Below are 25,610 nucleotides of genomic sequence, written 5' to 3' on the forward strand. Positions count from 1 at the left end.
TGACAGCGGGCAGGTTTTCGCGCCGGAAACAGGACTGCGTTTGTGGGTCTCATTTTATAAACGGCTCATTTAAAGCATTATAAGCAATAGGGGCAGGCAACCAGTAGCAGTTAGCAACTCACAAGGGCGCCTTGAATTAATCCCAGGAACACTGTCATCTGCAAAATGCCCTCATGTTGCGTAAAACGCATGCATGGCCTTTCGGTATGGGCCTATTACTAGCTATATATTATAGATAAATCCTGCTAGAAGCAGCGAGATCGTATTTATTTCTCCAACCAACCAATACCATCAAAATCCCAACCACGTTGTTACCGGTGGCAAGACTATGCCACCGCTGAATTTTTGAGTTGGCTTGTCCCAAATAACTGCTAAAGAAAAAGTAGTCGATGCAAGTCTTTCCCCCCCACCCTCAACAGTTAAACTCCATTTGGATTTGTTTTTTAATTTTATTTTGCCTTTACATTAGAATTCTTTGTAGCATTATCAGTTAATATTAGGGGAGAGGGGGGGAAGAGATGGCATAGCGATATATGTGTGTATTCACGGCTGGGATGTTAAATTAACCCTGGATGGGAAAATAATACATTTGATATTAAAGCCTGGCTTTCTAACCTTGTGCCGCATGACGGTGTGTTTTATATATTACTGTACATATACTTAGACATCTCGTGTTGCGTTCTGATACACCACATACATGTAATTATGTATGTAGCCGTACAGAATGTGAATTTACGATCTATATCATAATTCAAACACATAGCTTCATACACAGCTATACCGAGGAGACACATGGACTGTTTTTACGGGGCCTAAATCCATTTCAGGATGAATCTTCTCCTGCCCCCTGTTTAAAAAGAATAATTCAAGCGATAAAACTGTAGCGCTGGAGTTTTCTTTAGGATTAAAAAGCAGGGCATAACCTCGAGAGCCTGGGAGCGATCCCACTCTGCAGAAGCCCTAGGTTTGAAATAAGTTAGAAAAAAAACATCCTAAAATAAACCAAAATTGAATGGAAAGGGATGACCGTTTGGGCATCGGAGCTAGTCCGGATTCACTGATCTACGCACAAGACCTCACCTACTTGTTGAGTGAGCCGCTAAGCATTACTCGCTGTTCAGTAAATGCATTGTTCTGCTTTTAGAGTCTGTAAAATAATAATTGCTAAGGATCAGCAACTTTTATCCTCCCCCCCCCCCCGCCCCAATTTATCAGCAGAAAGTGGAAATGCGGTCTCTCGGATGTAGCCTGAATATTATTCACTACGTTACTTCCTGGATAAGATAATGAATTTTGACCCTTCGTGTTCATTTAACCCACCTCCCCTTCCTTTAGCACATTGACTTTCAGTATTGTTCTCAAATGGCTAACATGATAAGACACATGCATAGAGATCCTATATAGAGAGAGAGACTATCTATCATTCTAGCTAGCTATTGGTGTCTCTACATATCTGCATCTATTTCGATCTCGGTAGCTTTCTATATTTAGAATGATCACAATAGATCCGAATGCCTCCGTAGAGATCAATATATCGTTAGAAATATCACAAGAAGCATAATTTGGCTGCTCTCCTCGGATTCAATACGTTTTCCGTCATAAGATATTTTTAAAAAATGTCAATTTCATTAAGGTTTTTTTCTTTTCTTTTTTTCTTTTTTGCAGTCACATAAAAGGATAAATGTCAGCTGCAAAAATCCAGTGCAATATTAGGAAGTCTAGCTGTATATTTTAAGCTAAGGTTTGAACATATCTAATGTAAAGATCTTTTGAGACCAGTGACACTGTGTGTGTATGAGATTGGCCTGATAAAGCTGTCTGGGTCGAACACACACAAGTCCATGTGCGAAAACAGACTAATGGTGAAAAAAAAAAGTTATTAACACGTCAGTGTCTTCTCCTGGCTCTCTTCTCGCGGACAGAATATCTCCGTGTCTCGTAGTTCATGGTTACTTAAGTGCAGGGAATGAAGAACCCAATAACAGCTCAAAACTAGCAAGAATTGATTCTCCTCGGAGGGTTGGCAGTTTCATGTGGGATCTTCACCGGAGAGGCCTTGTACGATTGATTGGAGAGGGAAATTTAATAACGGCTTGACAAATCCATAAGTAATATCCGAAGATTTGACTCCCTTTTGCCCTCCAGCCAACCACACCTGGGCCTCGATCCGATAATAGCTTTTACTTATAGCCCCTTGCTTTTAGCCATAGAGCTGGTGCCAAACGGCCTGGGGAGGGGACACTACAGTTCAGGATCGGGGCTCTACGCTCAGTTTTGCTCAGGCCAGCGGGTTCATAGCTCTTGGTTCCCTAGCTGCTGCACTTTTCTCTCCTGGTTTGACACCCGGGAGCAGAGCGCTGTGCGAGCTGTTTCTTGAGGTTAGCACCAGGAGGGCTGAGATGGGGTGAGGAAGAGAGCTCGCCTGGGGGTCCTGCATGTGCTGGCCCATCCCTGAGGGAGTGTAACCTGGCCTGCTTCTGTTCTCTCCTAGCAGGGAGCCAGGTGTGTCGCCCACCGCTTCTCCACGGATCTCTCCCTTGGCTGGACGGGAGCAAACCCCTAGGGGGCCACCACAGTGCGTCTCCTTGGAACCTGAGTCCCTTCTCCAAGACCTCGATCCATCACAGCTCTCCGGGACCCCTCTCCGTCTACCCGCCGGCTTCCTCCTCCGCTTTATCAGCCGGCCACTCCAGTCCGCACCTTTTCACCTTCCCTCCGACCCCTCCCAAAGATGTCTCCCCGGATCCCTCCATCTCCACCCCGGGATCCACCGGCTCCAGCCGGCAGGACGAGAAGGAATGCATCAAGTACCAGGTGTCTCTGGCTGACACCATGAAGCTGGAGTCCTCTCACTCCCGCAGCACCATGGCATCGCTAGGAGGGGCCTCCTCTTCCGCTCACCACCCCATCACCACCTACCCGCCCTACGTCCCAGAATATGGCTCTGGACTCTTCCCCCCCAGCAGCCTCCTAGGGGGCTCGCCTACCGGGTTTGGGTGCAAATCAAGACCAAAAGCCCGCTCCAGTACAGGTAGGGTTCTTGGATTATTAACCCCCGGGGTAGGGAGGGGAAATATGGAGAGGCCCTGAACCTACATGCGCAGGCCTGCAGACACACTCCTTCTCTCAAACTCAGCCCCTGGAGAAGGTGTTTTCAATCTCCTCCGGGGCATATTATATTGGCCTCCCTACGGGCCAGATCAGCTCCCCTCCCACCACAAGAAACACTGAGCTAGGAGAGGAGGGTGAGAAGCCATGTGCAACAGGACTTTGTAATAAAACAAAGGTGTGTGTGTGAAGGGGGGGGGGACGGGACATCACGGCTGCCCTGCCACATAGTCAGGGGTAAAGGCTGTGAAAAGTCCCAGCCGAAGTTTGCATCCCGAGATTAATTCGAGGGCAGCGAATCCACCTACCAGTTTGTCTACATGAATCTGGGTGATGCCCTGGCCCTTCCTTGCTTCCAGCAAGGAGGAGAACCAGAAGGAATTGTACCAGTCCCTTTTGCAGCCCCCAATCCACCCCAAAGCTGCTAAAACCAGGGGCTCTGTAACTGGTGTGCTTGAAGTGGCCTGGGACAACAGGGGACTTCAGCTTTATTTTGTTTTCCGGGGAGCTGTCACAGGACCCTGACGGGTATATATCGGTCCAGTGACTTACTGGGCAAAGAGGCAAACAGAGCAGCTCGGATTTATCCACCCCAAAGAGCCCACTGTCCAGTCCCAGCCCCCCCAGACGCCAGTTTGTAGCAGCGTTGGGAAAGCATTCTGCAAAGGGAGTTTTGTTTAGACTGTGCGGCTGGGGTCTCACTCCCAAAGATTTCATGAGCCGGATTTTGAAAACCAATATATTCCATGCTCTCTCCCTCTGTGTGCAGCAGGGGACGATTAGTCAAAGCTCCCACCCCCCCTTCCGTGGAGGTTGCTGCAGGGCTGCCTGGCATGAACGCGATCAGTTTTCAGGGTTTTTCCAGGGTGACATTTACTCTGACTGTCTGGGCAGGGACTGTCTCTATTTAGCTGATATGTTCGAGCTAATCCAATTATTTTCAGACTGCTGCACGCGACAGTTGCATTGTTTATCCAACGCCAGGAACTTTAATAGGGTCCGGATGCGGTTAGAGTGACAAAAAACCCCAGACCTGCATGTTCTGTACATGAAAGCAGACGGGGTGTGTGTGTGAGAGAGAGAGAGAAAGAAAGAGAGAGATGGAGTGAAACAAAAGAGAGGGAAAGAGAATAGAACAGTAAGAGGAACTTACTGGTGATGTCCAGTGTTAAGGGGAACAAACTGATCAGTGTATCAAGGGGGAAGGAAAACAAATGGACTCTGAAGGGGACCAAGTCCGGTGCATTCTTGTCTTGATTTTAGACAGCCCATGCGCCTCCTACCTTTTCTGAAAGGCGAGCCCCCAGCCCTAAGACCCGGACCGGCAGCTCAGGAAAGAGGGTGCCCAGGAGATGGTAGAGAGGTGGCGTTTGCAGCAGCGGCCGTGCCGCAAACCGCCTCCCCGGTGTGTGCGCCCGGCCAGTCATTTCCAAAGCTTCTTGTTGTTGTTGGCTTGTTTGTTTTTGTTTTCCTGCTGCCACTCTCTGTTACTTCTAGAAAGACAGCTGCGGTTTGCAGCACCAAAAGCAGCGCCGGCTTTGTGGTGGGGTTGCCATTTCAACCTCAGCTAGTTGGGAAGCCGGGGAGGTGGGTGGGCAAAGGGACTGGAGGTGTCGCAGGTGAAGGAGGGAGAAACGGCTGCTACCTTTGTGGGGTTTTGCTGTTTGCAAATGCTCTACAACAGGCAGGCCAGGCGGCAGCGTTTTGGAAAAACGGTTGAAGTTTGTGGTTAGGGTGCGGATGCCTCTTTTTTTTCTTCTTCTTCTTCTTTAATGCACGGATTGTAATGGGCCCCAAAGGCACGGTGTGAATCAAATCAACCGGCAGCATGTCCTCGCTGCGCCAGCGGCCCCCAGTCCAGCCTGGCTGCTCAGGGAGTGAGTGTCCTTAGTGCAGCGTGGTGGGGGGGGGGAGAGGGGAGCCCTTTGCAAGCGGCTGCTGCCATGTTTAAGGTTGTCACGCTGTGGTTCTTGTCACCCGGGTGTCTACACAGCGCGAGCCACCCCCTCTGGCTCCCGCAGACCCCGCTTCCCCATTCCCCCTGCAGCGGGGCCTCTCCGCAAGCAAACCGCGGAGCGCGACGCTTCCCCCCACGGCTGGGCCCGGCCGGGGGCCACGGGCTCGAGCCAGGCTCGGGAGGCGACGGATTGTTTGTCTGGAACGTGGCGACACGGCCTTAGAACGCGGTGTAGCCAGGCAGGAGCGCGAGTTAATTACCCTGGGGCGTGCTAGGCGCGATCAGATCCTAACAGGCGCGCCCTGGCTGTGGGCTTGCCTGAGCCGAGCTCTCGGTGGGCGCCTTATGGGGACCTGAACCCCGCAGCCTTTTTCCCAGGGGCAGAACCCCCTTCACACACACCCCCCCAAGCGCGGGCTAGCGCCTGCCCCTTTCTGACTCTGTTGTTAGGATGGCAGCATCGGGCCCCTACTTTATGATTAACCCGAAGCGTTTCGTTTTGAAATCGAAGGCTTTTAAAGCAGTCTGGGGCTCAGCTCGCAAGCAGCTCGGAGGTTTACAAACGAGCTCTTCTTTTCTTTCAAAGAACGAATGGAAATGAATTGTTTCAGTGCGGGAGGATGGGTCGTGTACTGTTAGTGGCTGGGTTGGTTCAACAAAGCCCTTAGCACAAAAACCACTCCTGTGACTGTAGCAAAAAACCATATATTTCCTGTTCCCAAATGCCTAAAAGTAAACTTTGGGCCCTAACCCTTCTATGTGCAGTGATCAACTTCGATCATCCTCGTTTTTGCTCTCTGAGCACATTTATTAGTTTGCAGGCGATCATCTTTAACCAAACTAATAAGCATAATCACCAGGATATTTTATTATTGAAAGCTCTGGGGATGTGTGGTTAGATTTAAAAAATGGTTTGTCTGAACCAAAGCCAGGGGCAAAGCCTAATGTTTGTTGTCACAATTTCAGCCTGACTTTAGCTAGGTGCGGATAAAGGAGGCAATGGAGGCTATAGGCCAGGGCAATATTAAAGATATTGCTTATTTAGGTTAAACAAATGGCAGTAATACGGGATCAGAATTAAAACAGTAGACAGCTGACAATCTCTTTCCCTCCCTACTTGAGAAAGAAAGGAATTGGGAAGCAGGTTGATAAGAAGGAGAGAAAACAAAATATTTTAAAGCCACGGGACTGGCCCCATAGGTGCATTGCAGGGTCCCCTAAGTATCTCTGTTGGAAGACTTAATTAAAAGCCTCATCAACAGAGGAGAGTGACAAAGCACCTCTGTGGGTGAGGCACCGAATCTGAGTTTGTTTTCGGTTTGTTTTCCACCAGTCGAGTGAAATACGGTCCCTGTTAATTGACTATGCCAGTAATCGACCGAATCTCTCTCTTCACTGAACTGGTTGCTGATGCGTTTGCTTTGCTGCTTGACTTAAAAGAAAACACAGCCCTCTAGGAACTCCTCATAGGCAGCACAGGGGCTGGGCTAGGGCTTTCATTCAGACTTTAAAGATTGATTGGCGTTGTCAAGCCAAATCGATGCGATTTGGCTGATGCCCTAACGCATTGGAATATACCAAAAACTTCTGACCTGCCCGCCGAGGCCAGGGATAGAGGGAGTTAGGAATTCTATGGAGCCTTTATTCAAAGTGTCTTTGCTGGCAGGACTAGCTTCATTCGTTTCAATGGAACCGCTCCCTAGGTAAGGGCTACCAATGTGAGGAAGGGTTACAGGCCGGGCCCCCTGTGGTTTGATCGCCTGTGGATATTAGTGTGTGGGAGAAGCAGTCCCATGTAACTCATTGCAGCTGGTGCTAGCCAGTCCTGCAGGATCAGGCCCCCCTTTATTTTCCTTGCTAACTGTAATGATCTCTGCGCAGGCTAGTGAACAGTTTCCAGCAGCGCGGACAAAACAAGCAAGGGATGATCCTGCCTCCACCTATGGGGAGGGTGGGGAAGGATCGGGCCCCTAAAGCTTTGGGATTGTGGTTTGTTTGGCCACCAGAACGACAACGTGTGTGTGAAATAATGAACAAACAGCCCTGCCCAAAGCGATGGTTAGAGCTTTGCAGAGGGCCTGGGGGAAGGCGATGCTTGGGGGAGAGGGAGGCCTTTCACACTTGTCCCCCCCCCATTGCTTTCCATAAGTGAACTATGTGCCCTCTTGTTTCCAGAAGGCAGGGAGTGTGTAAACTGTGGCGCTACCTCAACCCCCCTGTGGAGGAGAGATGGCACCGGGCATTATCTGTGTAACGCCTGTGGACTCTATCACAAAATGAACGGGCAGAACCGGCCCCTGATTAAGCCCAAGAGAAGGCTGGTAAGTCCCTTTCCGGAGCTTCGAGCCAGACAGCACTAACTTTCTGTCGTTGTTGTGTTTGATTTCCTCAGCCCAGGATGGCGAGCTTTCTGCAGGGAAAGGGCAGGAGAGCCCACAGACATGTCAGTCTGTACTGAAGAGGGGTTTTAAAGTACGAGCTATAGAGAGACTCTCAGCCCATCCCCCACATTACACTGTGCCTGCCAAGTTACGTACCATTTTTTTTTTTATATTTGTGCTTTTACAAATCTCTATCTATAGGAATTACTTTAAGGGATGCTGATTGTCTTACCTGGGTCTTGGGTGGGGAATAGCGGCTGGAGGAGAAGTGTGGCAGAGCACAAGGTCTGAGAGGCCTCACCTTGAAAGAGTGAGATTTTGAAACCCATTTTTTTTTTAAATTTGAAACCCTCATGGGGGAAATGTGTGCGTTTCTTTCTCCTCCACCCAAGAGGGATTACAGGGACAGCTGGGTTTTAAAGGAACACAGGGACTTATCCTTTCCTTCCCTCCCTTTTTGAACTCAAAAGAGTTTCCAAGTTTATTTATTGCGGTATTTAGGATGGAGCATGTCGCCCACTATGGTCAACTTCTGCTGATTGGACGACAGATCGCCTTGGTAACTGGCACTGATAGATCAGAGATTCCTAGAGTCTAAGGCTGGAAGGGGCCATAGCGATCATCTAGTCTGACCTCCTGGAAAACACAGACCAGTGAACGTCCCCAAAAGAAGTCCCAGGGCAAATCTTTTAGAAAAAACCACTCTTGATTTAAAAATTGTCAGTGATGGAGAATCCTCCACGACCCTGCATAAATTAGGCCCCAATCTCACAAAGGATTGCACCCAGGCTTAAATTTGGGCCCCATCCTCCATCGCCCTGGCATAGTCATTTGCATCAGTGCAACGTGGGTGTAAAATGCTACCGTTCCGGTCTGGTAGGAGTTTTACACCCACGGGCATAAACGAGGACGCAGGGTGTAGGGCAGAACCTGTGAGTAATGGCACTGAAGTGAATGGTGTGTGTAAAGTTAAGCATGGGCCTCAGCCCCCTCAGAGGGCACCTAAATAAATGCCTCATTCCATTAAATAATGGTTTCAGGTCTTGTAACTGTAATACACATCATATGTTTAGCATCCCCAGTGATCTATCTGTGAATTTCCTGGGAAGCCACAAAAAGTCTGGAAGGCATGGCTAATGATCATGCAAGCAACAAGGCCGGGGGAGGGAGGGGGAAAGTGGGACAAAATTGTGTTCCCTCCCTGGGAAGTGACTGCATGTTTAGAATGAAGGAACATTTAGTCTCATTATTATTATTAAAAATGCTGACAGTATGCTGGCTGCTGTTCAAAACACAGAGGAAAGTGTGATTCCTGCCCCATGGTACTTAATAGCAGAATTAACTGACAGAATAATACAACTCCCCTTAAAGCCCAGAGCCTGCAAACACTTAGGCCTCTATCCTGCAAATCATGCTTAACTTTATGCACAGCGAGTAAGCCAATGGGTCTTTGCAGGGCATGTGCGTAGTTTTGCTCAAGTGACTCGTCCCATTGATTCCAGTGGGATTACTCACATGAGTAGAGTTACGCATGCACCTACGGCCCCGGTCCTGCAAACACTAAGGCCTTGTGTACACTTATCGGGGGTTCGACATGTGGCGATCGATGCATCTGTGGTCAGTTTAGTGGGTCTAGTGAAGACCAGCTAAATTGACCGCAGATCGTTCTCCTATCGACTCCTGTACGAGAAGCGCAAGGGGAGTCGACAGAAGAGCGTCTCCAGTCGACATGGCGTAAGGTGGACCCCGCGGTAAATAGATCTAAGTACGTCGACGTCAGCTACATTTCTCACATAGCTGAAGTTGCGTAACTTAGATCGATCTCCCCTCCATAGTGTAGACAAGGCCTGAAACGCCTGCTTAACTTTATGCCTGTGACTCGTCCCGTTGAAGTGAATAGGACTATTCACATATGCAAATGCTACATCTTTTTTGGGATCAAGTTCTAAATGACCAGAGGAAAGATAACACTGCAAGAAGAAATGCTGTTGTCTTCGACTGGACATGTAGGTTTGGGGACGGAGGGGTAAGTTCCCCGGAACATCCTCCTCTCTCTTTCAAATGCTGCACAATACAGGCAATACTGCTCCACGACTTACAATGAACTTTTCCCTTAAAAGAAACTGTTGGTCCTACTTAACGGAGTCTCTTTCCTGCCCTTATTAGAAAAAGGAAAAACTTTCTAGGGAGGGAAGTGCTTGTAGGCTTTTGATTTTGGGAAGCTCTAGCCTCCACGCCCCTCCCCCCCTCCATTCCCCTGTCTTAAACACACCCATTTTTCTGTCTTTATTATTTTTTTTTCTTTCTCTCTTCATGTGTAAAGCCAACTTCCTAGGAAAAAGCTGCCGGATATCTGAGCACTGGAGATAACCCATAAACAACAGCTCTGCTTCCCCAACCCAAACACTGAGGAGTTTGAATGTATTAGAAGGAGAAGGGGGTTGAAAAAAAAACCCATACAAAACCCCAGGCAGCTGCAAGGTGTGCTCTCAAAGCAAGTGTGATTGCACATCAAAGAATGCTCTGAATCACCCCAAAGCTTCACTTACAAAAAATATATATATATATCCTGTGATGTGCCCTTAAAATGAAGTAGTCTTCCTCCCTCCCCAAAAAAAGTCCCTGCAGTTTGAACACGGTCTGTACTAACTGGTGACATATAAATGTTAGATTTCTAGATTTTTGCCTTTCCCTTTTCTATATAAACTGAACAAAGTAAGCGTTCTGCCTCCATCTGATACCACCACATTGCTTTTGCCAAATTTCCCCAAGAAGGCAGATGTCAACAGAGCTGTAACTTATATTTGCATTTCATTATGTATTTAAAAAAAAAAAGGCGTCTGTGGCTCAACTCGATCTGTTCTAACTTTCAAAAGGAGAGTGAGAGAGACAGGCTGGGCATGTGGTTAAGGCACAGGATCTAGGATGTATTTCTCTCGCTCCCGCAAGCTTCCTGTATGACCTTGGGCTAGTTTCAGAGGGTCTGATCTACAGCCCATTGAAGGCAAAGATAGGACACCCCCACCCACCTCTGACTAAAATCAATGCAGACTTCATTTATGAGAGTTGGATCAGACTAATAACCTTTGTGGGCCATAGCGCCTAAAACCAGATCTACTTAGTTTCAGAGAGAAGCTGTGAAGCTGGATTCACTAGTGAATGGAAAAGCGCTTTGAGATCCTCCCCTAGGAGATGCTCTATAAGTGCAAAGTATTGTTGTTGTGCATTCTGCCAGGGGGGATTTGTATCTGCAGGACATTACATGATAATCTCACACTGCAGTTGTAATATGTACAACTAATTTTGGCCTTGCTCATTTCCATTGAAATCAGTGGGAGTTTTCTCATTGACATTAATGGGAGTAGGATAAGACCCTTAGTTCTATTATTTTTTAGCATTTCTTTTCAGAAAGAGATAATTGTGCAAGAACAATGCTTTTTTTTTTGCCTTTAAATTACATTTATCATGAGGATTTTTGTGTCGTGTGGAATTACTGATTGTGAACATCAGTGGCATAGGGCACAAAACCGCAAAATGTCTCCAAGGGAGACATTTCCTCTTGCGTGGGCTGAGTCAAATATCACTGGTTTTAGAAATCCCCAGGGGCCCAATACTTCAGGCCTGACGAGGGTAAAACTCCCACTGAAAGCCTAGAGACTGGTGCTGCTCCTGCTCTACTCATGAAACGGCCATTGGAGATGGGATATGAGCCTATGCAGAAACTGAAGCATCAGTCGCCACGTCAGTTTTCGACTCTGATCCTACAAATGCTGACACACACGCTTAACTTGAATTGATTTCAGTGGAATTCCTCATATGCTTGAAATTAAGCATGTGCCTCAGTATCTGCAGGACTGGGGCTTTAGATTTGCCCAAGAAAGGACTGCAGGATCAGAAATCAATACACACACATACGCACACACCTTTCCCTTTGCCTAGCAAGTATGTGTCTGCAGTTCATATTTTTGTAAATCTGAATATACTCACTTCAGAGCATGCAGACACCTGGCATAATTTTTGAAACAATTTGGAGTGTTAACATTTAATTTATTTGCAATTTTTGCATTGAACAATCTGTTATGATGGGCTAAAAAGAATTGCCACGTTTAGAAAATAATCCTAGGCCTTGTCTACACTTACTGGAGGGTTCAACGTGTGGCGATTGATGCATCGGCAGTTGATTTAGCGAGTCTAGTGAAGACCTGCTAAATCGACCGCAGATCGCTCTCCTATCGACTCCTGTACTCCACCTGAATGAGAAGCGAAAGGGGAGTCGACGGGAGAGCATCTCCAGTTGACATTGCATAGTGTGGACCCCGCGGTAAGTAGATTTAAGTACATTGACTTCAGCTACGCTATTCACGTAGCTGAAGTTGAATAACTTAGATCGATCTCCCCCTGTAGTATAGACAACGCCCTAGACTGCAACTGATTGTTTACTTCACATGTTGTGTAACATACCACTACTCTGCATGGGCTCCCCTGTTTAAAAGTTTGCCAGTCAGATCTCTTAATTAATCCTCATTTTCCTTAATGAGATCAGAACAAAACTACCCTTTCCTTTATCATGATCACTAGCCATATTTGCATCCCACCTTGGCTTCACTCTTTTCTTTTTTGGGAGCCTGGACTTGGCAGAAAATGTAATGTTTGCATGTTAGTTTTAGCACATTTAGGGCCCAATCCACAGCCCACTAAAGCCAATTGGAAACTTTTCAGTGCTTGAGATGAGGTCCTCAGAGCTTGATTCTTTAGTCTGTGGGAGTTTCCATTGAGCAAAGTCTAGGTTCAGGACCTCAAGACTCCTTAAGTCAATAGGACCAGGATTTCACCCAAAGTGTTTTTCCAGTTATAGCCCGTCACATGCAGACTAACAGTTAAAATCAAATTAAATGGCTTGAACCACAGACAAATTGCTGCCTATCTTGCCTACTTTGTATACATAACTAGGACCTGATCCTTGCATTCCTGACATACCTTAAACTCCCATTGGCCCAGATTGTGGCATCCCCTTTGTATTCGATCATGGTGAGTGTTCTAAGCAGGTTATTGTGTGTGTATGTATTTACTTTATGTTTCACACTTCTTTTGTCTAAATAATGAAAATCCTAACCAGCCAATAAACAAAGGACATGTAATGCCCAATAAAACAGCCCCTCCCCCATCCCTTGACTCCCCACACTACATTTAATTACTATTTAAGTTGTAACATGACCTACCAAAAGCCAGGAAATTCACAGTTAAAGTGAACACTACCCCTAATGTCCACATTTGTGTTTTAGATTTGTTGTACAGTGTCCAGAGACTTAGTGATTTTTAAATGTTGTAGGTGCTGTGTTAGGCAGCTGGAGTGGGTAGTGGGGTAAATGGTTAGATTAGTGGCACAAAGAAGAGAATTAAAACTCAGTTCCTCAAGGTGCTGAGCGGTGCTAGCTCCAGCAAAGCACTTAAGCACACGCTTAACTTTCAGTTCATGAGTAGTCCCTTTGAAGCCAATGAATAGGTGTGGAATCAGAGCCCAATAACCATTTAATGTTCGTGAGGGGCAGAAAGGACTTTGGCTTTAAAGATCTTATTTGAAAGCCTAAGGCCTGGTCTACACTGGGTGGGGGAATCGACCTAAAATACGCAACTTCAGCTATGAGTATAGTGTAGCTGAAGTCGATGTTTAGGTCGACTTACCTCGCGTCCTCACGGCGCGGGGTCGACTGCTGCCTCTCCCCCGTCGACTTCGCTTCCGCCTCTCACCACAGTGGAGTACAGGAGTCGACGGCAGACCGATTGGGGATTGATTTATCGCATCTACATTAGACGTGATAAATCAATCCCCGATAGATCGATCACTACCCGCCAAATCGGTGGGTAGTGTAGACGTACCCTAACACATGACAAAGTGGAGCTCAGTTTATCCATCGCAGATGGATGGAGTGGAGCAAAATGGTAAAAGTTGTGATTGTTAATTATAACATATGTATAAAAGAGGGAGTACATTCCCAAATGTCCTTCTACATTCTTATTTTACAGGTAATGAAAATGGTTCTTTTTTTCCTTTTCTTATATGGCTTCTATAAAACGGTGAAGTCTTATTTCAGATCTATAAATACTCAAATGAACTGAAACGTTTGGCTTAAAATTACGTGACTGAGAGGTCAGCTGCTGCCACCCTTAGCTGAAATATGAGTTACAAGACGGAGCCTGTGCAGTAGTTCTGTGCGCTTCAATGTGAGTGAAGTCTACAGGATGGAGCCTTATTTGGGGCCTGATCCTGCATTCTTTGCGCATCCAAAACGCCCAGTGACGTCCGAGTTTTGAATGTGCTTTAGGGTCTGATCCAATACCCAGGGCGGTCAACGCCAGGCTTTCCGTTGACTTCAGTGGTTGTTAGTTTGGGCCCTAAATGCAGAATCAGACCCATGGGCACCTGAAAGTTTTAAAATGGAAAAGCCTGATGGCATTTAAGTAATGTTTTCCCCTCTGAAACGGGATCTGCCAGAGCTGCAGTTTTGGATGATTTCTTCTGGAGGTTTGGCACTTACCGTAGGCCCCCAGTGCCGTTCCTATATAATTTGGGATGAACGCACCTTGGGGATTTTCGGAATTACTATTTGTTCTCATGAGTCATTTAGCAACGTGCAGCAGTTTTGTCCAGTTTCTGTTTGCTGGCTCCGTGGTTTTGCTGATTGAATCTTTTTAATACGGGGGCTTTTTTTTCTCCCACCTTACCTCAGTCTGCAGCAAGACGGGCGGGCACATCCTGTGCAAACTGTCAGACCACCACCACCACGCTGTGGAGGAGAAATGCCAATGGTGATCCCGTCTGTAATGCCTGCGGGCTCTATTACAAGCTGCACAATGTAAGTGTAACTGTAACTCTCGTCAGGAAGCTTCTGTTTCAGGCACGTACATTAAAAATTCTCCGGAACTTAAAGGGCCCCAATCCTGAGAGGTTCGGAAATCCACTTATCCCTTTGGGACCTGCCAGGATCGGACCATTAGCCAGGATGAGGAAACGCTCCCCGTCCCCTCCTTAATGATTTGATTAAAATAGAATTGATGTAACAGGACCCGGTTTGAAGCCTTATAAGACAGGCCCACAGATCAGTAACGATATACCTTTACCACGCGCAAGCCAAGAAAGGAGGAGTTTATCAACAGAGAGCGCTATTATCTACTTTGTGTTGGACTCCACACACTAGAAAAGACAACATGCCATGTTGCAAACTGATATGCTTTGGATGCTAAGTCCGGTTCCTTGAGAAAATATGAACTCAAGACAAAAATAACACACCAGCCATTATTTCTTAGGCCTCTCCTTGCGTCCTTCTCCCCAACCCTCCTCCCCCCACTCAAAAATTGTAGCTATAATTGCCCGGGATGGTACACGCAATTCCTAAAATGAAGAGGATTTGATTTAGTTAGTGGGATGAAGACTCTGCTAAACCTGTGCTGTGAATTTTAAAGCGCTGCTTGTGGAAGGGAAGGGGAAATGAAATGAAATGTCTGGTAGATTTAATCTAACAGCTCCATGCGAAACCAGCGCACCTAAACCAGGTATGCATGCCCTAAGGAAAGATCTAAAGGGATCTGGGAAGAGTTATACCAATTATTATTATTTATTTTATTAATTAATAATAGACACTGTTACATTCATTCCATACCTGGCATAATAATAATAATAATAATAATAACAACGTAAGAAAGAAGGCAAAGACTTACAATTGCTTTGCTTTGATGTCACATTGTTTTGGAGTGGTTGTTTGCTTTATGTTTCATTTAGAAATACTGAGCTGAGTGGAGCTGAGGGCATTAGCTGGGTCGTCATTTCCATTTAATATTCAAGCTGTTGTGTCTCTAGGGATGAGAGAACCAGTTTGGGTAAAATAAAAAATGACCAAGATCTTTGCCCAAGCCTAGCCATGCTTCCCTTATTGAACATGGAACAAAGTTTGGTTAACTTTCCCCATTCGTTTTCACGTATCTCCACACTCCTTCAGTCTCAAGGAGTGAACGAAGGGCACCACCCTCTTCCTATTGAAGTCACTGAAAAAGTGGCCATTGGCAGCTGGCTCCAGGAATCTGGCGTGAAAGCACTAAACTGTTCCATGGTATTTTCAGTCCAAGAGGGATCAGAAAGTAGCAGGGATCTCGGGTTCCTATCCAAACCTGTCTGGCTTTTGCAGGTTCACTCACCCATTCATTTTTTTATGACTATGTATCCTGTGTGTCGTGGACCTGATCCAGGCCTCCTCGCCCCCCAGATCCAAATTTTGGGGAAGTTCAGATTCAACTGTGAAATTTGTGATATGGGGCACATCGCTCATGCTGAGTAGATTAGAACCACTTTCACATTCTTTAAAAACATCTTCAGCCGGTGACAACAACAACCTCGGCGGCGGCTATAGTACATGGGCCAGATTCTGATACTCTTTACTCAAGTCGAGTGGCATCTTGCTCTCAGTGGATCCCTTGGCTTAAATGGGACTGCTGGTGGAGTAAGATACTGATCAGCAAGAGTTTCAAAACTGGCCATTAATGAATAAGATCCTCTTTCCTCATGGATGATGTCCAGTTGCAGCTCTGTCTTTAGCCCTGATGGGAAAGGGAAGGTAGCAACTCCCAGCACTGCTTTTCACTTGAAAATATCACCTCCCCCCAAGATCTAAAGATCTTTGACTGCGAGGTGGAAGATCAAGGTTTTATTTATTAACACCTTTCTCCTGCCCAGACAATGTAAGAGCCTCTGATTGCAAAGGCCCTAGAGTGTTGTGGAGGTTAGGGAGATAAGCGAATATCAGCAAAGAAACCAAACTAGAGGGAACATAGGTGGGAGAAGGCAGGCTGTGAAAGCAGATACCTGGGAGTGTGGTGAGGAAGAGGGCAGGAAGGCAGCATCCCGTATGGTGACTGATTTCCATGATGTGCTGTAAAGCATTAGGAGTTTTGTTGAGTCGCCTTCAAGCGGAGGCCACCTCCTTTGCTGTCTTTCTGGGAGGCAGGATCGATAAGATTGTGTTAACTGTCTTGTGAATAGCACCAGACTAATCCTTCAGTCAATACTTTGCTACAGAGGGGGCCAGTTATGGCAGGTGGACAGGCTTCCTCTAGAGGCTAATATATTTACAAGAAAGTGTAGAGATCCTCAAAGGGATGTAAAGGGACATCACTGAAGTTGATGGAGGAACACCAGTTTGCACAGGCCGAGGAGCTGGCCATGTGCGTTTTCAAACCAGCACTAGTTTCTAGTGAGCGGTGAGACAGAAGTTTGTTCATTGCCGGGTCTCATCAGATAAGTCCATTCTTAACCGGTGCTATGAGTCTCTAGTAAGCTGTGGTGATCAGTATGAATTTAAGGCCCCCTGTCCGTCCAAAGAAGCATTCAACATCTTTTAGTGTGGGCACTGTGAGGAATAGTCACTAAATATAATGGATCAAATATATGGAATACGTTTTTTATTGTTCTTGCATTTTCGTGTTTTTATTAATGAGTTTTATTCAGACCTTTAAATTGTTGTCTGTTTAGAGCCCACTCCTGCAAATGATCTGTAGGGAAAACTCCCAATGAGACCAATTCCAAGGCTGGCATGACAGCAGGGCTGGGATATTGACGCTATTCCCTGACCCTCCCAGTTATGCTAATTTATTTTTAGGGTTCCACTAGATTCCTGCCGGTAAAGCAAACCCAATTGTCTGGAGGATGTTAGTAATAATAGTCTCATTCCTGCGTCTATTGAAGTCACTGGCAAATGTCCTATTGACTTTAATAGGACCCATTAACAATCCTATTAATAATATTTCACATTTATAGGGCGCCTTCTGAGATCCTCAAGTGCTTTCTCAGATAAAGGGACTCCTGGAGATTAACTGAGCATTATAATGACTAAATCTGCTGCAGCCACAGAGCACCATTGAGGTCAATGGCAAAAATCCCACTGTCTTCAGTCTGAGCAAGATTGGACCTATAATGTATAAGACTATCCACAGACGACACGGTGGGGAGGGGAGCGTGCAGAGTCACAGCATCCCTCCACCCCCCCCCCGATTTGCTGCTTGGCTTGTACTGAGCATGCTCACACGGACTGAGCATGCTCAGTCACAGTGCTGAAGCCGTCTGCCCTCACTTTCCCCCCCACTATGGGCAGGCATGGGTCATCTCTGACTATTCCATCTATTTGATGTGTTGAATTTGGGGCTTTCGGGGCCGATCTTGCCGCATTGAACTTACATGCAATATTCCCTAGAAGTAGGATCAGGCCCGATTGACTTCAAAGGGCGTGGAGGATGCCCAGCACCTGGCAGGAGGCCCTCCGCATCTCACAGGATCGGGCTCACAGAGTTCAAACGTGCACCCTTTTAAATGTGTGAGCTGCCACTGACTTCAACAGGTGCAAGTTCTGACCCTTATTTCGCAATAGCTGGAAGCTACAGGGCAGCGGAGTGTGTGTCCCAAGAACAGAATAATCTGTAATCTGCATACAGTAAAGCAGAGAACATATTTCCTGGCAGGACTGCCCATAATTAATGGGATCCATCTGAAATGAATGATTTTCATATACATGTGTTTGGCCCATTTCTATTATTATGCTACTCAAAATAATCTCTTATTTAGCATGTGTTTAGCTTTTACTGTAGAGGTAATTTTGTTGAAAAGGGAGCCGTGTCCTAACCTTTGGACCTCATGTTTATATGCAGTGGAAACAGAGAAAGATCTGTGGGTTCAGTTCCTATGGGTGACCTTTTAATTATACTGCAACTACATTTTAAAGTCAGTGGAAAACCAAAATCTCTTTCTATCCTGCCATTGGGATCACAGCAAAATTCAGCCTCGGGTCTCTTATGCCGGATCACCGAGGGCACCTGTGTATAGCACTTGCACACGGCGCATATTGCATGTGATCTTGCCGCGAGGAACTCACGAGCACTCACTCTGCTGGGAGAAATGGGGCCACGTGTTCTGGTATCCCCCACCCAGTGTTGGTGGAAAGTGCAGAATTGATCACCTTGACGGCAGTGGGCTGTATATCTACCGAACACGTATGGTGTGGTCAGGAATGGTGCAAACTGTCCCCAGTACCCTTCAAACCTGAGTGTCCTTAGAACTAAACGGGTAGCTCACATTCTGTGCTCGTTCAGTCCCAGGACTCTCCGTTTTCAATTGGCAGCCTCATTAGCAATCTAACGGGAATACTTCTCCGCTAGGAACTGGGGGTGACACCACTGACTCATTTAAAATAGGCCATCAAACAGACTCGGATGATAGCAACTTTTGATTACTACTGACCTGGGCTGGATTTGAACCAGCGTTCTACAGGTGAAAAGCTTCATCTCTCAGAGGCTCCAATCCTCTGAGTTACAAAAGTCAATTGAGAAGCAGGCTGGTCTTGTAGTTAAAGGTGCTAGACTGGGACCCATGTAAGCGTGGTCCTTTTCCTGGCTTTTCCATAGGCTTCCTGTCTGATCTGGGCCTCAGATCCCTCTCTACAGAATGGAGATAATACTTGCCCTATCTGAGTGGACTATTGCATACATTAATTAATAACTCATATGCTATGGTGGAGAGCAACATGCAATAGCCTACAAGCAAGAAGGTAAATTTTCCTATAGTCATAAATAATGGTCCCAATGGTGCAAGAATGATATTTTTCCACCTTTATTTGTCATCATTTACTAGAGGTGAGAGAATAATTTGCACTGGATAATTTATCAGATATATTTAGCCTCTTTTCCCACTTGCATGATATCCACCAGCTGATTGTGATTCCCTCAAATATATTATTAATAGTAATATTCAAAATGATCTGGTTAATATTTTGGGGATTTTGTTGAACTCTCTGGATGGAGCATAGTTTGCTGTGGGTGAAATTCATCCCTGTGCAGAGAAGTCAGGAAAAGGCCTTTGCATCACTTAAGTCCCAGCTAAGCCCTTAAGCCGTAAGTGGGACTTAAGTGGGACATGTGTCTGATACTGGCCTCTGAATAGAGATGAATTTCAGCCTGTGAGAATTAGATACTCAGCATTTCCTTCTTGAGCTTAGTTGTGGTTGGTTCGATAAGTCACATGGTATTGTCTCTCTTCCCTGATTGGATGTGTGAATTGCACTTCTGGTGCAAATATTCATGCATGAGAATTTAATGTTTGGGTTTTCTGCAAATATTTGTGTGTGTGAATTTTAAATTTGCTTCCTGCCAATAAAACTCACCTCAAGGAAATGTCTGCAGAAAAGGAACACACACAAAGGAGTAAGCATATCCAAAGCAAATTTATTTTAAAAAAATACCAATAATATTTTTTGCTCATGTTTGGCAGTATTTTCCCAGTTCTATGATGGTGACAAGAGTATTTTAGGTCCTTTGTAGACAAGATTGAGATTTAATTATTTCACTGGATATTAGCTTTAATGATTTTAAATTTGCCTTAACAAGAGGCCTTGAGGGTTGAGATAGTGCCTTTAAGGACTATATGAGCTGATATTCACTAGCTTGTTTTGCAGATGCACTCCGGTTACCCAGTGTCCTGGAACTTGGTAACCTAAACCTTTTGGTCACTGGAAGTTACATACATTAGTCTCGGCAACCATGAAACCCTACCAGCTTTTTTTTCACATGCCCCCAAAAGACTCGTTCGGATCTGGAATTTGGTTGGCCGTTTCCCAGGTCTTAATGATGTGTCGGTGACGAGTTCCGCGGCGATCTGGGGAGGAGGGACAGCAGCAAAAAAAACAATAAAAAAATAATTGATTTTTGTTTAGATTAACAGACCCCTGACTATGAAGAAAGAAGGAATTCAGACCAGAAACCGAAAAATGTCTAGCAAATCCAAAAAGTGCAAAAAAGTCCACGACAACCTGGAAGATTTCCCCAAGAGCAGCTCGTTTAATCCCGCCGCCCTCTCCAGACACATGTCCTCCATCAGCCACATTTCACCTTTTAGTCACTCTAGCCACATGCTGACTACGCCGACACCGATGCACCCGCCATCCAGCCTCTCTTTCGGACCTCATCATCCTTCCAGCATGGTCACTGCCATGGGTTAGAGACAGACTCCCCCTGCTGAATGCTTACGGTCTCAAAATGAGATTTACTTTATATACTTGCATTTTTGCAGGCGTGCGGTTATCCAGTTGAAGCCCAAAACAAATGGATAAAAATTAAAAAAAAAAAAAGTTATTTGAAGGCATAAAAGAAAAAAAAAAGGAAAAAAAAGTGATGTTTGCCACTTTTTAAAGGAACTCACTATGGTGTCTGTATTCTCAACCTCTGAATCTGGACTCCATCTGTGAATAAGCCATTCAGACTCATATTCCCTATTTAACAGGGTCTCTAGTGCTGTGAAAAAAAAAAGCTGAACATTGCATATAACTTATATTGTAAGGAATACTGTACATTTGAGGAAGACTTTATTGCATCTGGGTAAGCTGTAAAGACAGGCATGAAGGACTCAGAGGAAAATTTTTTTAAAGGCGGATGGGGAGGAGAATAAAAATGCCGACTGAGAAGAACCAGATCTAACGAACGAATGGACAAACCGCCAGTCGTGTCTTCTCTCTCTCTCTCTCTCTCTCTGGCTGGCTCAAATTGTTTGATGCATTAACTAACTAACTAACTAAAAGCTGTAGGCAGATCATTCATTCAAGGCACCAGGCCTTCTACATAGGAAGTAATAATGGTTTTGGGGCAATCAGTGTTAACAAATGGATATTGCCAGTGAGGGTTTTCAGATAGCCATTCTTCAGGCCTATATGCATTGTGAACAAGTTCCTGTAATTGTTGTTTGTATGTATAATTCAAAGCACCAAATTAAGAAAGATGTAGATTTATTTCATCCTATAATACAGACTGAATGGTTGTATAAATTTATTTACTGATAGTGTTAAGACCTGTTTTTTTTTTTTTTGGTTTGGTTTTGTTTTCATATTTTTTCCCTCTTTTTTTTTTTTTTTTTTTTTGAGAATAAACTAGATTAAATTCTGTTGACTTACAGGCGTTTTGTGCTTGGCGGTGTGTGGAGGGGGATTCTTTTCATTTTTGTTTTGATGATATTTATTAAATAGCTTTCCTGGGTATGGGCGACGTGTATCTTTTTCAGCTCCTTTCGACGGCCAGTGCAATGTTTGCGGTGGTTTAAAAATAAAATAAAATAAAATAAATGAAGTGCACGTTAGAGTGACCCACTGTTCAGTGTCTGTTACAGATCCCCTCATTTGCAAAGCATATGAATCTGCTGCAGCTCCCAGCTAGGCGAATCATTCCTTTCACTTATGCTTTAGACGCTTATGCTGCCGAGATTGCAGGTTCAAGTCCCTGTGCTAACCACGATAACAAATGTACTATGAGGAATTTAGTGGGGAGGCTTCCAAAGGTACCGCTAGCAGAGAGGTACCTAACTCTGCTTTAGGCCTTTAAAAAAAAGGCCTCGAGACCTTTGGAAAAAATCCTGTATGGTGATAAGCTTTCCTCATGTTCTGTGCTAGAGATTGCTGCCCTAAAGCACCTCTTTATGCAGTGAGACATTTTTTACAGTCTAAAGTCCGGATCCTAGAGTGATCTCTATGTGGACAGAGCCTGCGTTCCTGCTGAGCCTCAGAGAAGCGGATGGAGCTTACTGCAGAAGCAGGTATCTTAACAGTATACAAAGGATGATGATGAAATCTATATTGCCAACCCCTAGCCGTCAAAAATCATGAGCCAGGCCCCCAGAATTCAGGAGATTAATTTTAAAATATTGAGATTTAAAATAAATAAATACATTTGGGGGTCTTTTAACTTGCTTTCTGGTGTTTGAGTCTTTAGGGTTCATGTTTTTCTAGTGTTTCTCCACAAACATGGGGGCTGGGAACTTTAAAAAGAAAGTTGAAATTTTACATAATCACATGACTCCAGGAAGTGGGGCTTTAAGAAAAGCACCGAACATCGTGAGACTTGTGATACAATCTCAAGGGTTGGCAACACTGTCAGGCTTGTAGACCTCATAGTTGTCATTAAACAAAAATAATATTCAACTCTCAACAAAGATGACCTGCAAATTGATTATTATGCCCTGAGGGTGGCAACATATGAGGCCAATACAACAGCTGAATTCCTTTTACCTACAAAGTGGAGGCCCCATCTCGCAGCCACTTACATGAATAATGCTTACTCATTCAAGTAGTCCCATTGGGCCAAACTGTGCTGTCAGTGATACTGGTCTGAACTCAGAGTAAGGTTTACACCAATTTACATGAGATGAGAATGAAACCCATTGGGCTTGCTTCACCTTTGCTCTGAATTGTGTGTAACCATTTACTCCAATGCAAAGTGGCTATAAAATACCATTCTGATCTGGTAACATTTCATACATATGTTGCACTGGGTACATGACTATACCCAGGGCAACAGGTGCAGGTTCATTGACGTCCATGGGCTTACTCACAAGAGTAGGAATTTCTCATGCGAGCAAAGGGTTGTAGGATTGGGCCCACAGTTCCTGTTGGTAACGTTCAAGATGAAAATAAAGTGGGCCAAAGAAGACTTTGATTTGTTGTTTTGTCTTTGTTTAGCTTCTTCCTCCCCCTGCTTCCAAATAAATATAGCCAAAATAAGTCTACATCCACAACTGAGGAATGAACGGGATGTATATGGCACACACAGTAACGATTTTGTAACACTGGCTGGTTCCCTTTTATGCTGTTGATAAAGATGTGTAAACATAAAATCAAAACAAATCTATGTTAATCACCTGCTTTCTCAATGAATATTTAAAACATAAAGACTAAATGTTGAAATAAAATGGAGTGGAGGATTACTGTGGTGCAAATAGAGATCTCATTGACTCCGAATTAATCATCTGCTAATGATAAAGCTAGTCTCAATTAGTCTGACTAATCAAAGGAAGTCATCATCTTTGGCAATATTAAGCTTGAGATATTTTTGCCCTTTTAAAAATTCATAACACTTCAACCTTTCCCTCCTTTGACTCATCAACGGATTGGAGGTAAACACTAAGGTATTGATTCTGATCTGACTGACACCATTCTAAGTGAGATCAGAACATGGATTTAAGACTCTTTCACTAATGCCTAATCAATTGGTGTCTTTCCATTGTCTTTAATGGAAGCTGGATCAGGCCTTGCCACCAAAAATCTTTCACGAGGAACAGGGAGAAAAATTCTGCTTGTGACTTGCATCCTGTACCACTTCACTGACATTATCTATCTACTGATCTAATGGAACGATAATAAAACATTGGATGCAATTCTTTCTTGAACACATTGTCATTTGAGGTCCGATCCCACAAGCACTCTTTGCTTGGAACTCCAACTAAGCGAAGGCTTGAAAGATCGGATGCTTTAGCATTACATGTACCATGTTAAAAACATTGGGCATGGGGTATAGATAATGGGTAAAATCCTGATCTCATTGAAGTCAATGGGAGTTTTGCCATTGACTCCATCGGGGCCAAGATCTCACCCATTATCTTTATTCCGCATAGTGATGAAATGTTCTTTTCTCTAGAATACATATTCTAGAGTTTATCCATCTTAGGTTTTCTTTTCTATTACACAGGTAAGAAGGCAATACCAAAGCTAGTCTGATACACGAAAACAGGCCCAGAGCTGTCAACCGATCCATTGCTACAGTATTTCTAAGTAAAACTGATCCCTTCTGAATTTTGAATCTGCCTTGCTTCATTTTTGAAATAACACAGCAGCCGTACCAGGGACATGAGAAATCATTTGTGTGTGTCAGAGAGTAAAGATCCTCTTTCTCCAGTTTATTATTCTATTTGTAAAAACATGTTGCATAAGACTCACCATGGAAGGTATTATGGAGGCTCAAATCCCTCCGTCCTTACTCAGGCAAAACTCAGGAACTTTGCATGAATAACGACTTCTGGGTTTGATCCTACACTAATTGTTTTGCTTTACTTAGGGCCTGGCCCAAAGCCCAGTGGTGGCTTTGAGTAATGGTAAAGGGTGATAGTATCATCTCTGACAGTATGTGCTTTATTGACCCGCTTCTACTCGTATTCAAATCAGAGGCAAAACTCTTGTTGCCTTTAGTGGTGTTGGATCAGTCCATATATGTATCTGTGATCAATCTATGATACAAGAACAATTTTAAAGATGCAAAGCCAAAATGGGAAATGCCAGAATTAAGGTTGCAACCTTAATTTGCTCCACTTTTGTGTATGCTTGTGATACAGTCTTTAATTACATGATGAGACACTATTTTTTCCCACAAGACCCCATATGCATTCCGTGCACAGGAGGGACCTGTTCTGGGGATAAATCAGGGTGGTGTAGAGAACAAACCTGTTGTCTGTGGAATCCTACCTTATTTGTTGCTGATCCTGGAAGGTGTGTGCTATTTGTAGAACTGGGGACAAGCAGGTCTAGGTCTGCCCAAAACTAAAGGCCTGACCCCCTCAGCTAAGGGGAGGAACTGCTAGACCCAGGCTATCACTGATTTCTGGGGACAATAAATGAAAAAAACAGGATCGGGAGTGAGGTCAAAGGTTAAACATGAGGAAATCAGAGGGGGACACCGAGCAGAGAATCCTGGACAGTGCCCACGTCTCCTCAAAGGCATCCAGAGAGTCTGTAGGACTCTGCCCAGAGACGTGAGTGAACAAGGGACTGGAAATAGGCCCCAACCCCCCTGTTCTGCTTCTCCTCCTAAAGTGATGGATAGCCATCTTGACCTGAGCCAGGAGGAGGTTGTTGAGGAGGCTCCCAGGACTTTTTGGGGCCATGGATGGGGTCTGAATGGATCAGCAGGAGGAAAAGTGCAGCTAGGACCTCAGTAAAACATTCTGGTTGCACTGAATGAGACAGGGGATTGCAGGGAGAGAAAGGATAGTCTCATGGTTAGGACAGTTGAATGCACCCGTGGAGATTGTATCCCTGCCTCTTGCCACAGAGCTCCTATGTGATCCCTGGCAAGTCACTTCAAGCAGATTTTTCACAGGTGGTCACTAATTGTATGTTCCTCATTTTCTGGATGCCCAACCTGAGTCTCTGGGGTCTGATCTGCAGAAGTGCTGAGTTAGGGTTACCATATTCAAACATTTAAAAAAGAGGACACTCCACGGTCCCGCCCCCGGCCCTGCCCCAACTCCGCCCCTTCCCTGCCCCCGGCCCCGCCCAAACCCCACCCCTTCTCCGCCCCCATTCCAACCCCTTCCCCAA

General features: G+C 45.1%; 1 protein-coding gene across 7 annotated transcripts in view; it reads left to right on the forward strand.

Annotated features, from left to right (window-relative positions):
* GATA3 (GATA binding protein 3) overlaps positions 1-21,317 on the forward strand; it is a 32,354-nt gene extending 11,037 nt beyond the window's left edge. For 3 of the 7 annotated variants that reach the window (XM_054016280.1, XM_054016273.1, XM_054016286.1), the window contains exons 3-6: positions 2,492-3,031; positions 7,241-7,386; positions 14,175-14,300; positions 20,193-21,317. In XM_054016280.1, coding sequence (XP_053872255.1) covers positions 2,492-3,031; positions 7,241-7,386; positions 14,175-14,300; positions 20,193-20,477 — 1,097 coding nt within the window. In that variant the 3' untranslated portion in view covers positions 20,478-21,317. Of the gene's footprint in view, positions 1-2,491; positions 3,032-7,240; positions 7,387-7,457; positions 7,538-14,174; positions 14,301-20,192 lie in introns of all 7 variants that reach the window. The other 4 variants (XM_054016300.1, XM_054016317.1, XM_054016294.1 and 1 more) reach the window with 4 other exon arrangements.
* Positions 21,318-25,610: the final 4,293 nt, after the last annotated feature.

The sequence above is a fragment of the Malaclemys terrapin genome, chromosome 1 (genome assembly GCF_027887155.1).
Source record: "Malaclemys terrapin pileata isolate rMalTer1 chromosome 1, rMalTer1.hap1, whole genome shotgun sequence".
Lineage (NCBI taxonomy): Eukaryota > Metazoa > Chordata > Testudines > Emydidae > Malaclemys > Malaclemys terrapin.